Genomic DNA, 13707 nt, shown 5'->3' on the forward strand with positions numbered 1-13707 from the left:
TAGTACTTACATGCCTCTGGGGAAAATAGACCCCTAAAAATCACTGAGTGCAGCACTGGAAAAATTTCTTAAATTTGTGCTATGCTTGGTGTTATAAAACCCAAGGAAGCTTAGGCTTTCTCCTTGAGTAAAATGGACTGGTAATTTTGTTTTGTTATATTATCCACCAAGCATAATGATAATGGGTCACATGCAATTTAGGAAAAAATTAAGTCTAATAAGAAAAATCTCTAATAAATACTAACAGCATCTTATTGGTATTGTCGTTGGTCTAACCCTTCTATTAACATTTGTTTTTTTTTATATATTAAATGATCTGTAATATGTTGAAAATGAAGAAGATAGTAAAAATTTAAGAAAAAACACACATTCTTATATACATTGTACAAATGTTTACATGCCTTTTCCCTTGGGCAGGTCCTAGGTGGTATGGTATATGCAAGGAAACAGTACTAAGTTATAACAGGAGATTCGTATTTTTTGTATGCTGAGCAATAAAGTTGCTCAGGGTAGGGGGTAGATCCTTTCATTAACTAGGAACACAACCAATTCAATGAACACCAAAGACTGAAGATCAGAATTCAGCCCTAAATAAAGTATACAAATATCCTCTCAAATCAGGCTTCTTCTGGGACCTGGAAAGAGTGTGGAGTAATTTAGGGAAGCTCTAGTATCCAAGCAAAGGTGTAGGGGAAGCCTCCGCAGCACTAGCTACCCATCATGGACAATGTGGTAGGGTAGGATAGAACTAAGGGGAGTATCCAGGAAGCTTTGATTAGATATGTGCTTCTCAAGCCTACATAAGAATCTCCCAGGGAGCATCTGTTAGTAAAGATGCTTGAGCACCTACTTGCTGGGCTTCAGATTCAGTGGGCCTGAGGTGACACCCCAGCATCTGTTATTTTTAATGAGCTCTTCTGGTGATTCTTCCACATACAATAATTCAAGGACCACAACACTGAATGACACTGACAAGGAATCTCTTTTCCCAAGGCTTCTCTGCCCTCCTCCTAAAAAAATTTACAGTTGAGGTGAAGATAACAGAAAGAAACTCCAACAAATGTGGTAAAGGGTTATGAGTGCCTGTGAAACATGGGAACGCCAAGGACTGAGTCATTGGGTGAAGGGTTGCCTAAGTCCATGCAAGGCTTGAACAAAGGTCTGGCCTTTGGTGTAGGGAAGAGGACTTTGCAGGACTGGTGTGAAGATTGGATACTTGGGTGATATTCACTAATTAGTTGTAGAGGGTGAATAGGAGAGAAGAGCAGGAGATGACTGTCAGGCCTTTAGCCTGGATAACTTTGTTGGAAGGTAAAGCCATTTTATGAGGAATGGCATTTTGGAAGGAACAGATTCAAGGGAGCATGTTGAATGTGAGGTTCTATGCAAAGAAGTAGAGATGCTCTAAGTCACAGGTCAATAACTTTTTCTGTAAAAGGCCAGATAGTAAATATTTTAGGCTCTGCAGGCCAGGTGGTCTTCGTTGTGACTACTCAACTCTGTCATCATCGTGTGAAATTATTTTTAGGTAATACATAAATATGAATGGCCATGTTCCAGTAAAAAATTATTTATAAAACAGGTGGTGGGCCAGATTTGTCCTATGGCTCTAGCTTACCAGTCCTGCTGTATGATAGCAGATAGAGAAATAGGCATATTAATTCTTAAATGTCTGTGTATGTGGTATCTTTATTTTTTTTTAAAAAATGTGTTTATTTATTTTAGAGAAAGTGTGCACAAGTGGGAGGAGGGGCAGAGGGAGAGAATATCAAACAGACTCCTTGTTGAGCAGGGAGCTTGATGTGGGGCTTGATCTCCTGACCCATGAGATCATGACCTGATCCAAAACCTAGAGTCAGACACTTAACCGACTGAGCCACCCAGGTGCCCCATATGTCATACATGGTATCTTTCTGTGTAGCCATAGAATCACACCCACTTTATGTAAACATTGCATTTCATGCTTATTTTGAATGAAGAATTTCTCTTCAGACTACCTAAGCATTGTTCAATGATTAAACAAAATGTGGAAGTATAAATTAAAACAACTAGATATATTTTGTACTTACTGGTTCAGCCAAATTTAAAAATCTGGCACTACCAAGTGCTGACAAAGCTGTAGAGCAACAGAAACTCAAAAGCTATTTTGGTGGAAGTATTAATTAGCTTATCTGCTGTGGAATGAAATCTGTTATTATCTAGTGAATGTATGCAAGCCCTAAAATTTAGTAATTCTCTTCCCAGGACACTAACCCAGGACAAGCTATTGAACATGTTCAGATCAATTTGAACTATAGTCACACTATTGTCTGTAAGAGCAAAACAAAACCAAATAGAAAAACTGGAAATAACCCAAATAGTTTATTAAATAAAGTTGAGTAACATTCACCATGGATGAACTTATAAAATGGGGAGAGAAAGAAACTGAATGAGATCATTCATATAAAGTCCAAAAATGCCAATTAAAACAATATTTTAAAAGGATTCTTTCAGAGGTGGCAAAGTGAGGAAGAAAACCATGGAATAAAAAACTCAAAGTTCAAGGTTGCTTTTACCACTGGCAGTAAGTGGAGGCAAAGAAGTCAGACCTGAGAGGAACAACTGAAGAGATTTATTTATTTGTAAGCTTGGTGATGGGTACACAGATATTTTTAAAACCTCCATTCTCAGTAGTTTATATATGTTATGTCTATCCCTTTGTAATGAAGCAAGCATTACTTAATCATGAAAAGCAAGACAAAGCCAAAATCATACTCAGTTTTCATTTCATTTCATTTTAGATTTTCAAGATGTAGTTAACTTAAGGTTATTCTCCTCTAAAAAGGCAATGCTAATTTTGCGGACTGACTGCTTATCTGACTCAGGGTTTTTTTGCTAGTCAGGTCACCTTTCCCAGTGATTAAAGGCCAGCTGGCTTCCAGTGTCTCATCTGGGCAGAAGACAGTGGGGACGAGGGACAGCACAGTGGAGGGAGGAGGCCTGGAGGCAGGCTGCCGTAGCTGGTGTAGGGTCATTTGAGTTCCCCAACTTAAGGAGAATAAGCATTGTCTTTGGCATAGGACAGAATGTGGTTAAATTCCTCCCTGCCACTCAGCAAGTGATCCTCCTGCTGTCTTTGTAGATCCCAGTCATCTGGGCTGACAGGGACACTGTGTAGTGGTTTTGTGGTGAAGAAGCTATTGCTACCTAATTTTTAATTTCTTGAAAATCACTTTGTAGTGTCATGATTACAAGGCTTGGAAGAAGATAAACCCTCTGTCCATTCCGAGTATAAATGGGCACTTGAGATGAAACCACATAGTTAATTTCCCCTTGTTGCTGGAGTAGAATCTGAATCCAAACCACAGCACAACCTAGCCCCTAAATCTCTATTAAAAACCACCTTGGGTAGTCTGGCAACGCTTTATTTAAAGTCAGCAGAGAATTATAAAGTCAAAAGTGAAAAATGGTACAACAAGAAAGAATCATAAAAAAATACTAGATCAGTTAAATGTAGTCAAAGGCAATTTAGTGTGTTCCGGCGCCAGTCGGTATTGATGCAAAGAATGTGATGTGTCAGGGGTGGGCAGGGGCATGTAGGAAATGCAGAATGAAGGATGCAGCTCCAGGCTTGATGCTGGAGCAGCCACAAGAGGCTATGAAGGATACCTCACTGTCCTGCTTTTGCATCCAGAATTTCAGGGAGAATCTAATTCTCTCAGTCTGGACATCTTTTGTTTTGTTTTGTTTTGTTTTGTTTTGTTTTGTTGATGTAGTATATTTTTAAAAGTAGAGTTTTTTCTTTCCTGTAGATAAGCTAACCTAGAGGCTGTTTAAATTGGGTCAGAGCAGGAAGGTAGGTATCCATCTCCAGTAGTTTTTAGTATCCTAGTATTCTAGTCTCTTGCTTGTCCATACCTATAGTCGAAGCTGTGATTGTTTCTGCTCATCTTTTCCAGCTGCTTTAGTAATATTAGCTAATCAGATTTATACTAACCAAAGCTATGATTATTAAGCAACTACCATGTTCTAGGCACTGTGCTGTACTGCATATACATTATCTCACCAATTCTCACAAAAACCTTATAAGGTAGATCTTAGTATGGTACTGATTTTACAGATGAGGACAACTAAGGCACAGAGACTCAGAACTCATTTGGATGTTACACACTGAGGAGCAGAAGCAGGACTCAAGAAGCCTGACTCCAAAGTAGGTGCTATGCTAGAAGGCTTGCTTCCCTAATCTCATCAGCAGTTGTGGATGGGGACCACTACCTCTAGAGAGCGTAGTTACCATATAGGACCTTATAGGATAGCATGAAGAGCTTAAACCTGAGACCTGTGTTTCAATCCTGGCTTTGCCACTTCCTGGCTTTGTGATCTTGGGCAAGTTACTTGACTATTCTATCTGTGTAAATTGGCTATAGTAGTAACACATATCTTAGTGGCATTGTTGTGAGGATCCTATGAGTTGATACAAGTGAAGTGTTTTAGAAAGTTTGTGACTCATAGTAATACCATATACATGTCATTGTTGCTCCTGCTCCTATACTGTTATTGTTGTTGTTACTGTTGTTTTTGATATATCTTCTGGGGGCAGGAGTCTTCACTGATAAAAATAGTTGTGGATGGGGTGGGCAAGAGGGGAGGTAAAGGACAGCTCTTATGGCAGGCCAGTGTGGCAGAACTACTTAGCCAAGGCACTCAGTACCCTTCCAATCCTACTATGTGCAGAGCCATATCCACATTTGGTACATCCATTTGTCACAAATAAAACAGGTTTAGAAGGTTAAATGAAGCAACCAGATTCCTTGGGTACTTCCACATACGACAGGAACTTCTGAGATACCTGTCCTTCTTTCCCATCTAAACATTCACCTCCAGGAGAAAGGGAAGGAGGTTTGGAAACTTCCTTAGGTTCTAGTAGGTCTTATCAGAGTCTTGGTTGTAGATTCAGGAGGAGTGATTGGTTTAATGTAAATGCTTGAGAGGGCCTGAAAGAGATTAGAGAAACCTATTCCACAGGATAAAGGCAGGACAGGAGGGAACCATTAATCTCACGGACATTCAATTCCCTAAGAACTTTTTTTGGGAATGACCAGAAACAAGCCAGGCCATATGCTGTCCATTTGCAATCCTCTGAGCTGACTTTTTTTTTCTTCGACAGATCGAGGCCAATGCCATTGCCTCATTTAAGATGGTTCTTAAACTTGAAAAGGAACTGAAAGGTTGAGACGTGCATGTGGAGTCAACCCAGATGATTTGATGAAAGTAGTCCTGTCAAACACCAGGGCTCTCCCGATAGTCAGAAACAGTCTGATGACATGTTCGAAGCTTCCCAGACTGGCTTGCATTTTAGTAAATATGAACAATCAGGGAAGACATAGTTATGCTGTGGAGAGTTCTGAGATGTGGAGAGAACAAGTTAATTGTTCAGCCTCAACTGAGACCTTTCACTCAAGTCATTAATCACAGTGCAGAGCTTACGCTGCTCTCCTGCTCCAGATGAAGGCTCATTCCAGGTGCTGGCCATTTGCGTTTCCCTCCAACTGGGCTGATTTATGAACCCAGAGATGTTTCCTGGTTTTTCCAAATTCTTTCCCATTACTTTGTAATAAAGGGGACATGTGATTTCTGGTTTTTTTTGCAGATCCTCAGTTTTAACATCCCTAATACCAAAGATTTTTTCAATTAGTTTGTGGCCTGCTTTCTGTGATCTGGAGAGTAGAAATGCTGTTCTGTGTTTTGAGTATCAAAGTTAAGACTCTTATTTCTTTCCCCTTTGGCTGGAGTTGACAATGCAAATGTGCTGCACTGCTGCACGAGTCTTTGTGCCCACATTCAACATCTCAATGTAAGTTCAGGCTTAGGAAACCTTAGTGACAACAGCTCACCACAGGTGTTTATTATCCCCATCCCACTCCAATGCAAATGCTTCAGGGTATATAATATCAGGAGGCCTTCCACATTTGGGCCAGGTCTCCAGTGACATTATAAGCCAATATTGAAGACTTCACAAGAGAATGTGAGTGTCAGAGAAGGACATTTTAATATTGAGGCTGAACAGTGTGCTGCCAAGTGGAGTGTTACCTGTTTGAAAGGTAAGCCTGATCTGAGCTGATAAGGGGCAACAGATCCCTTGGGAATTATCCCAAGTAGCAGAAATGCATTACAGAAAAGTAATTGGAAATTGATATTTGACATGTCTCTTGGTTACTTTTTATACTTGATAACACGAAAGGGTTTGTCTAGGAGCTGCTAGTGACTAATATGTGAAATCCTGCAATCCGTTGCTGAAATGCAATCACTTCTTTGTTGAAAGTAAGCAGCTGCCTTCTGATCCTCTGCTTCCTAACTAGCACTTCAAGTGTAGGGACCCATGGGCTTAATTTGGGTGAAATGAGTAGTGAATACAGCCTTTTGATAATTCTCTGAAACAAAATCATCACTGGCAATGGAATGCTGTCCTTAAAATGCAACTCAATTTAACAGGTACTTGTTCAGAGCCTGCTATGGGCTCTATATTGTGTTGCGTGCTGTGGGATATACAAAATAAATATCAAATATGGCCTCTGCCCTTGAAGAACTTATAGGCTCTTAGGAAGGATGATGTGTTTATGAAACACATTTTACACGGCAAGATAAGATATCACGTATGTGCCAAAGTGAGTGGGACCTGGAATAAGTATAATGGAGTCAGAAAAAAGAGAGTAGGGTAGACTGGAATTGTCAGGGAAGCTTTATAGATGAGGTGGGACAAAGACACCAATATCTTAAACCCCAAACTCTACCTTAAAGAAATTGCAAGGAACACAGTATCAGATTACTTAAAAATTATGGAGTCCCATATAAGTGAAAGTAAATTTGTTCAATATGAGAATGGATTAAATTTGTTCAGTAAATATTTATGGAGTCCATCTATGTGCCAACAACTGTATATGGTGAGGTAAGGGAAGAATAATCTGTACAAAAAAACACATCTGGGTATTCTCAGGTGCTACCCTCTCTTAACATAGATATTTAAAGTTATTGCTGGTCTGTGTGATTCCAAAACCTGTGATTTTAACCACTTATCATTCTGTCTCTCAAATAGATCTTGTGCTTGCTTTAGCAGCACATATCCTAAAATTGGAACGGTACAGAGAAGATTAGCATGGCTCCTGTGCAAGGATGGCATGCAAATTCATGACGTGTTCTATACATATGTAAGGTCTTTTTTAAAAAGACCTTATTTAGGATTTCTTTGGGTTAAGAAGCTCAGTCTATCTTTTTGTTTAGTGGATGAATGACATGTCCAGCCTCGTAAGTTATATGCAGTATAAACAGTTGCATACATCCTCATGGTAAAAGAAAGACACACTGAGCACTGAATGTAGTCCCAAATTATTAGGTTAGGGAGTATTTGGAAAGCACCTGGCCCAAATTTGGGACCATAAGCAGAGCTCAAGCTCTCTGAAGATTAAGCTTTTCTTGGAATTTCCATTATTACCCTTGACAGCTACTGTGGAAACCCAGTTAGAAGGGGCTTCCATCATTAGAATTAGAGTCTTGTACCGGGCTCTTTGGCGTTTGTAAAGTTTGAAATTGGCACCGCCCAGATTTATTGGTTAAGTTACTAAAAATTCTATCTCTATTCTTCCTTGCAAACTTAGGAAATCAATTTTTTGTTCACCACTTAAGGTACAGGTATAACTGGGCAATTGCAAATTGTTCTAGAAAGAAAAGAAGTCAGGATGATAATGGTGGTGGCATTGGTGGTCATCATGGACATGGTAGTCATTATTCTAAATATCCACATAACTTTTAAGTAATATAACCACAGAACACTAGTAAACCCTGGAAAGAATCTAAGATATAAAGCACTGAGGGGCAGAGGTGTCAGACTTTATTTAGCTAAGCAATACCAGAAGAGGACTAGAAAATCCCCCTTTCTAGCTAGCAATCATTCTCATACCACAATGAGACCCCTGCTTGGTAACCCCTGCATATCTGCCACCCATGTGACTGCTTTTCAAAGCTAATTTAAGTATCAAATTTAAATGGAATTCTGAAAACACTTTTTTTTTTTTTTTTAGTCTAGAGGGAGTGGTGGAAGGAAAAGCTACAAGAAATTTGAAATCACTCTTGATTCCTGTCATTTTCCTTAGTATTTAACCACTCTCCAGTTGAAAGTTTCATCTTGGCCTCCATGGGTAGACACATACATATGTGCTCCCTTGTTCATCTGCATGCATGTGTATATATTGATATGCATTCCTCTTCATCATCTGTAGGCATTTTACAAATAATGGCTTGTGTGTGTGTTTTATCATCTTATTTTTTAAATGAAAATGACAACTTCAAAATTTTTTGCAGAAATAGTTCTTCAATAGTAAAGAAATTCCAGCTTGTAGGCTAGGGTCATCTTCGGGTTACAGAATTCCACAGAGGAGTTGGCATGGGCACAGTATAGGCAGCGTAGCATTAGAATTTTTGTCTTTCCATTTTCAGACAGACAAGCAAAGTTGGTAACAAAAACATTGAGTTAGTGGAGAACCCCTGTTGTAAAGAGTCAGATGGGAAAGGTAGAACAAGATTAAGAGTGCAAGCAATTAAATTAGTAGGATGTGGATTGAGGCAAGAGGAGATATGGATATGCTCCACCCTCTCCAAAACTCTTTCTCCTCTGTAAGACCATTACTGGGCTGGGAGTGGGGTTGAGAATATAAAAGGAGTTTGGACTTCTGAGTTGAAACTTTTGTTGTGGATGAAGCAGTTTGGGAAGCCTTTCTTGACTAGAGCCTTGGAGGATTTTCTGTACTGAAGGGGATCAGAGAGGAGCTCAGAGGAGAGGAGGTAGACCATTCAGAATCTGATCCAGCTTCTGGGTTTAAGGGTGAGAAAGTACTACCAAATTTCCACAAACCGAGGAGGCAAGTCAGCATGATCAAAATCCAGCCCCGGCTCCACTCGTCAAGCCATGTGTCTGTAGGTGCATCCTCCCAGTGGGGTATCTTTTTTCTGGTACTGTCCAGAACAGCATAGTCCCTGGATATGGAAATTTTTGGTTTTCCATAGGTTGTCCAGGTTTATTCATGTACCTAGGAAAGGAAGCTGAGATTCAGAGGTGACATTCCTGAGAAAAACACTTCCTAATGTACTTTTTCTTAAGTAGCTAAGCACAGACAGTAAGAAAACCTGGTGGCTCCTGGAGCAGACCAGCTACAGAAGTCCCCATCTCTAGTGGGCAGGGTGAGTTCAAAAGGGAAATGACCAACGGGGTCTTTGATTTCACACTTTTAAGGAAGGAGCTCCAGGATATAGACACCCAAATTTCCAGATTCTTGCATGTCTAATTCCCTTTGGGAATGTTATGAGCAAGTCTGGCTTCAGTGGTTTCTTCTTTGCTTGTCCATAAACTCCCTGTCTTAATTATTGTGCAAGCCCTTGTCCTTGGTGCCATAGTGCCATGAGGAGTGAGGCCCCTGGAAGAACCTGATGACTTTGAGTAGCTTAGAGGTCATTGTGAAAGCAAGGAAGACAACAAGCATGATTATGCTAACTGAAGTGTGTACAAAGCCTATTTGACAATAGCCAGGGGACCTTGAAAAATCAGAGACTGCCATCACATATGGAGAGGTTTTCCCATCTTCACCTCAGTGGCTGTTTCTTCTTATTGAAGAATGAAAACAGTAAATGGCCTAAAGCATGCTAATAGCAAATCCCTTGACTTTATTCATTTCATGACTGCAGTACTTGGTGGTAATATTAGTAAAGGCCCTGGCAGTCCTCATAGGAGAAATGCCAGAAACGAGGCAACTGAATGTTCATTCACCTGCTTTAAGTTCTTTCATAAATAACATGATTTATAAAAGAATGCAGAATCATAATTGTCAGCCAAGATGTCATTTTAACTTTAGGATGTCCAGAAACAAAGGGATATTATATCCTTTGTTCTTGGAGCACCACAGATGCCAAATTATGCACAGGGTTCCCTCTTGGCATTGAGTGCTTTGGAGCCTAGAGGCAACCAGTGATTTCAGAAAGATGTTGCCTCTGGTGGTGTCCTCACCTGAATATCTCCCTGGAGCTGTGGGAGGAAACATGGCACTCCTAGCTTCTCTGCATTCTGATAGAGCAGGAGACAGCAAGAGGGATGGCAATCTTAGAAATGGCCGATGGCCTAAGGTAGACTATTCTCAGTCTTACTCTATGAAGCTTGACAAAAGCACCATTAATGTACTGAAGAAATAATTCATTACTTTTGGTTTTGTCTGTACATCAACATATGCCAACAGATGCTCAGTTGAAAACATGAATATTTGATTAATATAATATCAGGCATCTGGGACAGAGAGCAGTGGAATTTGGGGGGTTGAGTAAGACTCAAATGTCATCCATTCTAACCACAGCTGTCTGAATGCACATAGTAGGCACTGAAAATATTTGTTGATTAGTTTTTCTTTGATTTGAACAACTTGGTTGCTTGGTTTTGAGCCCAGATGTTTGGCATCCAGCCAGAGTTGTGTGCTCTGCATGCTGTCATCAGCCTCACCACCACAGAGATGGTTGGCAGGGGGCAGCATTCTTCCTATCCCCATGATGAAGTCTCTTCTTTCTTCTGTCTCGCGCATGCACGCTGGCTATAGGCCATAGAACATACTGCAGGTGGCCCATTGAGTTAAAGGCCTATTAGTTCACAGCACTGATCTGAAACCTGAGGAGGAAATATGAGAACACCATGGGAAGGAAGGAAGAAGATTAAAATATGGGTGGGATGCTATTGATTTATTAATTCCTAGAGAACAATGGCAAAACAGGGTAGTTACAAGAAAGGGCACCTTCTGATTGACTAGTGCTGATGGCATGAATGACAGAGGGAAAGGGACACTATGGTAGAGTGCATACACTATCCACAGGTCTGCATTTCAGATCTGCCATAACTCCAGTATGTGGCTTTAAGCTCAGGTCTCAGTTCCCCACTCTGTAAAATAAAGTGAATGTCAGGATATTCTTAAATACTATTCTCTGATAATCTGACCAGGAATTATGAAATCCTCATTTCCCCGTAATTCAATGTCCCTCAGATATCTAGAATTTATTTACCTTTATATATAATCAAGTAGACCTCTAATATTCTAGGAAAATTCGGCATGCAAAGTAGTGAAAGAAGGTATACACTATGCCTTAATATCCAAGAAGAAGACAGCAGGCTTTGAAGGTCTAAGAAACCCATTTTAGATAAAAATATAAAGATTTGTATGGTTTTAAGTCGAGATCTCTTTCAAAGTAAAATCATCGCAAGTTTTATCTTTCTTCTTTTTTGAAAAAAAAAAAAAGATTTTATTTATTTCTTTGAGAAAGAGAGAGAGAGGGAGGGAGAGGGAGGGAGAGAGAGGGAGAGAAGCAGATACCCGCTGAGTGGAGAGCCTCATGCGACGCTCCATTCCAGATCCCTGAGAACGTGACCTGAGCCAAAGACAGAGCTTAACCAACTGAGCCATTCAGGTACATCTTTATCTTTCTTCTTGAAGCACATTCTTGGCTGTTACTGGTTCACACAGTGTTAGTATGACAACTTCATGAGTAGGTCCCAAACAGCCTCTGCTACCAGTGGTAAAAAAGGTTTCTCTTTAGCCCATCTAAGAAGTCAGGGCTGTATTTTTTGTGGGTGGTTGAGAAACTAGAGCTAGGATAACTAATCTGTAGTTGAACCCGGCAAGTAGAGCTAGAAGTCACAACCCTATCTGACTGAAATAGACTCACTCCACAGGAGGTTTCCCATATCTTCCAACCGCAATGGAGGTTGATCAAGTGGTTCCTTGTGTAAAAGGCAAAACTCAGAAGTTTCTATAAACCTTTCACTTCTGCATGGTAATTGATAGCTTTCTAAGAGGTTTGTAACAATTATTAACCAAGTAGTTTAATCTCCATAGTAATCCTGTGAGGTCATATTATTTTCCTAGATTATAATAATCCTGTAAAGTCAGGGTTATATCCCTATGTCACAGATGGAGACTCGAGGTATAAATATGATAATGGAGTTTTAGCTGTTTCTCACAGGGCATTTTTGGTGGATGCTGGAAGAGCCCCCATCCTGAAGCTCCATGGTGTTCCACCTTTATAGTTAACCTTTGTCTATAGGTTAAGGCAATCCTGATTCTGGGTACTCCTTTTTAAAATGCAGACACTCCTGGGAATGAAATCACTCAAGCTTGCTATCACTTAAATATTTGCCTGAATGATATTTTGACCATCATTTTCATCTGACTTGGTTGAGTACAAAATGCTAACATGTTTAAGATTAGGATAAAATGAAGGGAGGTTGGGACAGATTTGGGTTGGGGAAGTTTGTTTGGAGTCACCATCCTTGTGGGATTGTAATCATGAGGACCTTAGGCCTCCATTTCTGAATAAGGGGAGTCCCTGAGCAGGGAATGGTGTGTAGGGCACACAGCAAGGAAGATAATGAAAACAAAATAACTATTCACATTTTTAGCTCAGTTGGCCTACCTGTATTGCACCCACGGTGAATACAGGGGGCAGGATTGTGATGGATGGGGTCAAATCTATCTGCTGTTATTTGCCAAGTACCTGGCTTTGGGCATTGGTCCATTTCATATGTTCTCTTATTCTGCTAACTACTTAAGGCAGAAAAATCATTCCTCTATTTGACTCAAATATATGCCAGTTGAAACTGAAATCCTCATACTGAGCAAATGTACCAAAGAACACTCTATAAACTTAATGAGGGAGATGAAGAGATATGTGCCAGAAACCTAGAAAATTTAACACTGATGAGGTTATGACTATTATATGTTTAGTTAAATTGTTGACACTGACAGGACATGGCTGAGGAAATCTACCGTCCGTTTTCTCCTTGTATCAGTGATAATGGTTCCTTAGTGTGCTCTTCTCAGTTAACAAAAGTATTCCTGAAAGTTAAATGCAGGGAGAAGAAGTGACACAAGAAATACTTTTATTATCTCTGTTCTTCTGGGAGTTCCCTCCAGGAACATTATTTAAAACAGGACTTCTCCTGACTGGCAAATGAGTTTGGAGAGAAGGAATCATAGGTTCAGAGGTGAATGTGAATCCTCCTGAGAGTTGCAGTGTCTCCTAACTGTTAGGCTTGTACACTTGCCCTGGAAAATCCATCTAGCACAATGCTGCCCTGGCCTTCCAGAAATACTCCTCTCTTTCATATTTTTCCTTTCTCTTAAAAACTGACCAAAATTCTCCTTTGTCTAGTGAATAAAATCTCAATTCCTTTAAGTGCCATTTAAGGCATAAATGTGATCATGAATTTTGTAAGCTTCAAAGTATTATATAAACATTAGCTATTTGAAGAGGAATCAGAGGGTGGTGGAAAGGATATTGAATTTGGACTCAGGACACCTCGATCTGAATCTTCTGCTAGTTGGGTGACCCTGGAGAGGTCACTTAAACTCTGAACCTCAGTTCCTTCATTTATAAAACAAGATTATTGTGATTATTAAAGAAATTGAAAGTGACATAGTAATTAGCAAACAGCGGACACTCAATACTTGTTAATGAAGATGAAGGCAATTTAGTGTAGCACTTAAGAATACTGGCCATAGGGACACAAGTCACTTATCTTTCTGTGTCTCTTATTCCCTACTTATAAAATGAGGATAAGTGGGAAGAGTCAAATGAGTTAATATATATCAGGAACTTTCAATAGATTCTGGCCCATATCAATCGTTCTGTAAATATTAAGGCTCCTAT

General features: G+C 39.9%; 1 protein-coding gene and 1 non-coding gene across 7 annotated transcripts in view; both read left to right on the top strand.

Annotated features, from left to right (window-relative positions):
• Nucleotides 1-13707, top strand: part of LRMDA (leucine rich melanocyte differentiation associated) — a 1020248-nt gene that overhangs the window by 837091 nt on the left and 169450 nt on the right. Inside the window, exon 8 of one of the 6 annotated variants that reach the window (XM_072823722.1) lies at nt 11411-11433. The exons of the other annotated variants lie outside the window; for them this stretch is intronic. Within the exon in view, the coding sequence (XP_072679823.1) occupies nt 11411-11418 (8 nt within the window). The 3' untranslated portion in view covers nt 11419-11433. Of the gene's footprint in view, nt 1-11410; nt 11434-13707 lie in introns of those variants that run through there. 6 annotated transcript variants of the gene reach the window in all.
• On the top strand, nt 7078-7184 carry LOC140632851 (U6 spliceosomal RNA). The gene has a single exon (XR_012030518.1). It is a non-coding gene; the product is annotated as a U6 spliceosomal RNA (small nuclear RNA).

This window comes from Canis lupus, chromosome 4 (genome assembly GCF_048164855.1).
Source record: "Canis lupus baileyi chromosome 4, mCanLup2.hap1, whole genome shotgun sequence".
NCBI lineage: Eukaryota > Metazoa > Chordata > Mammalia > Carnivora > Canidae > Canis > Canis lupus.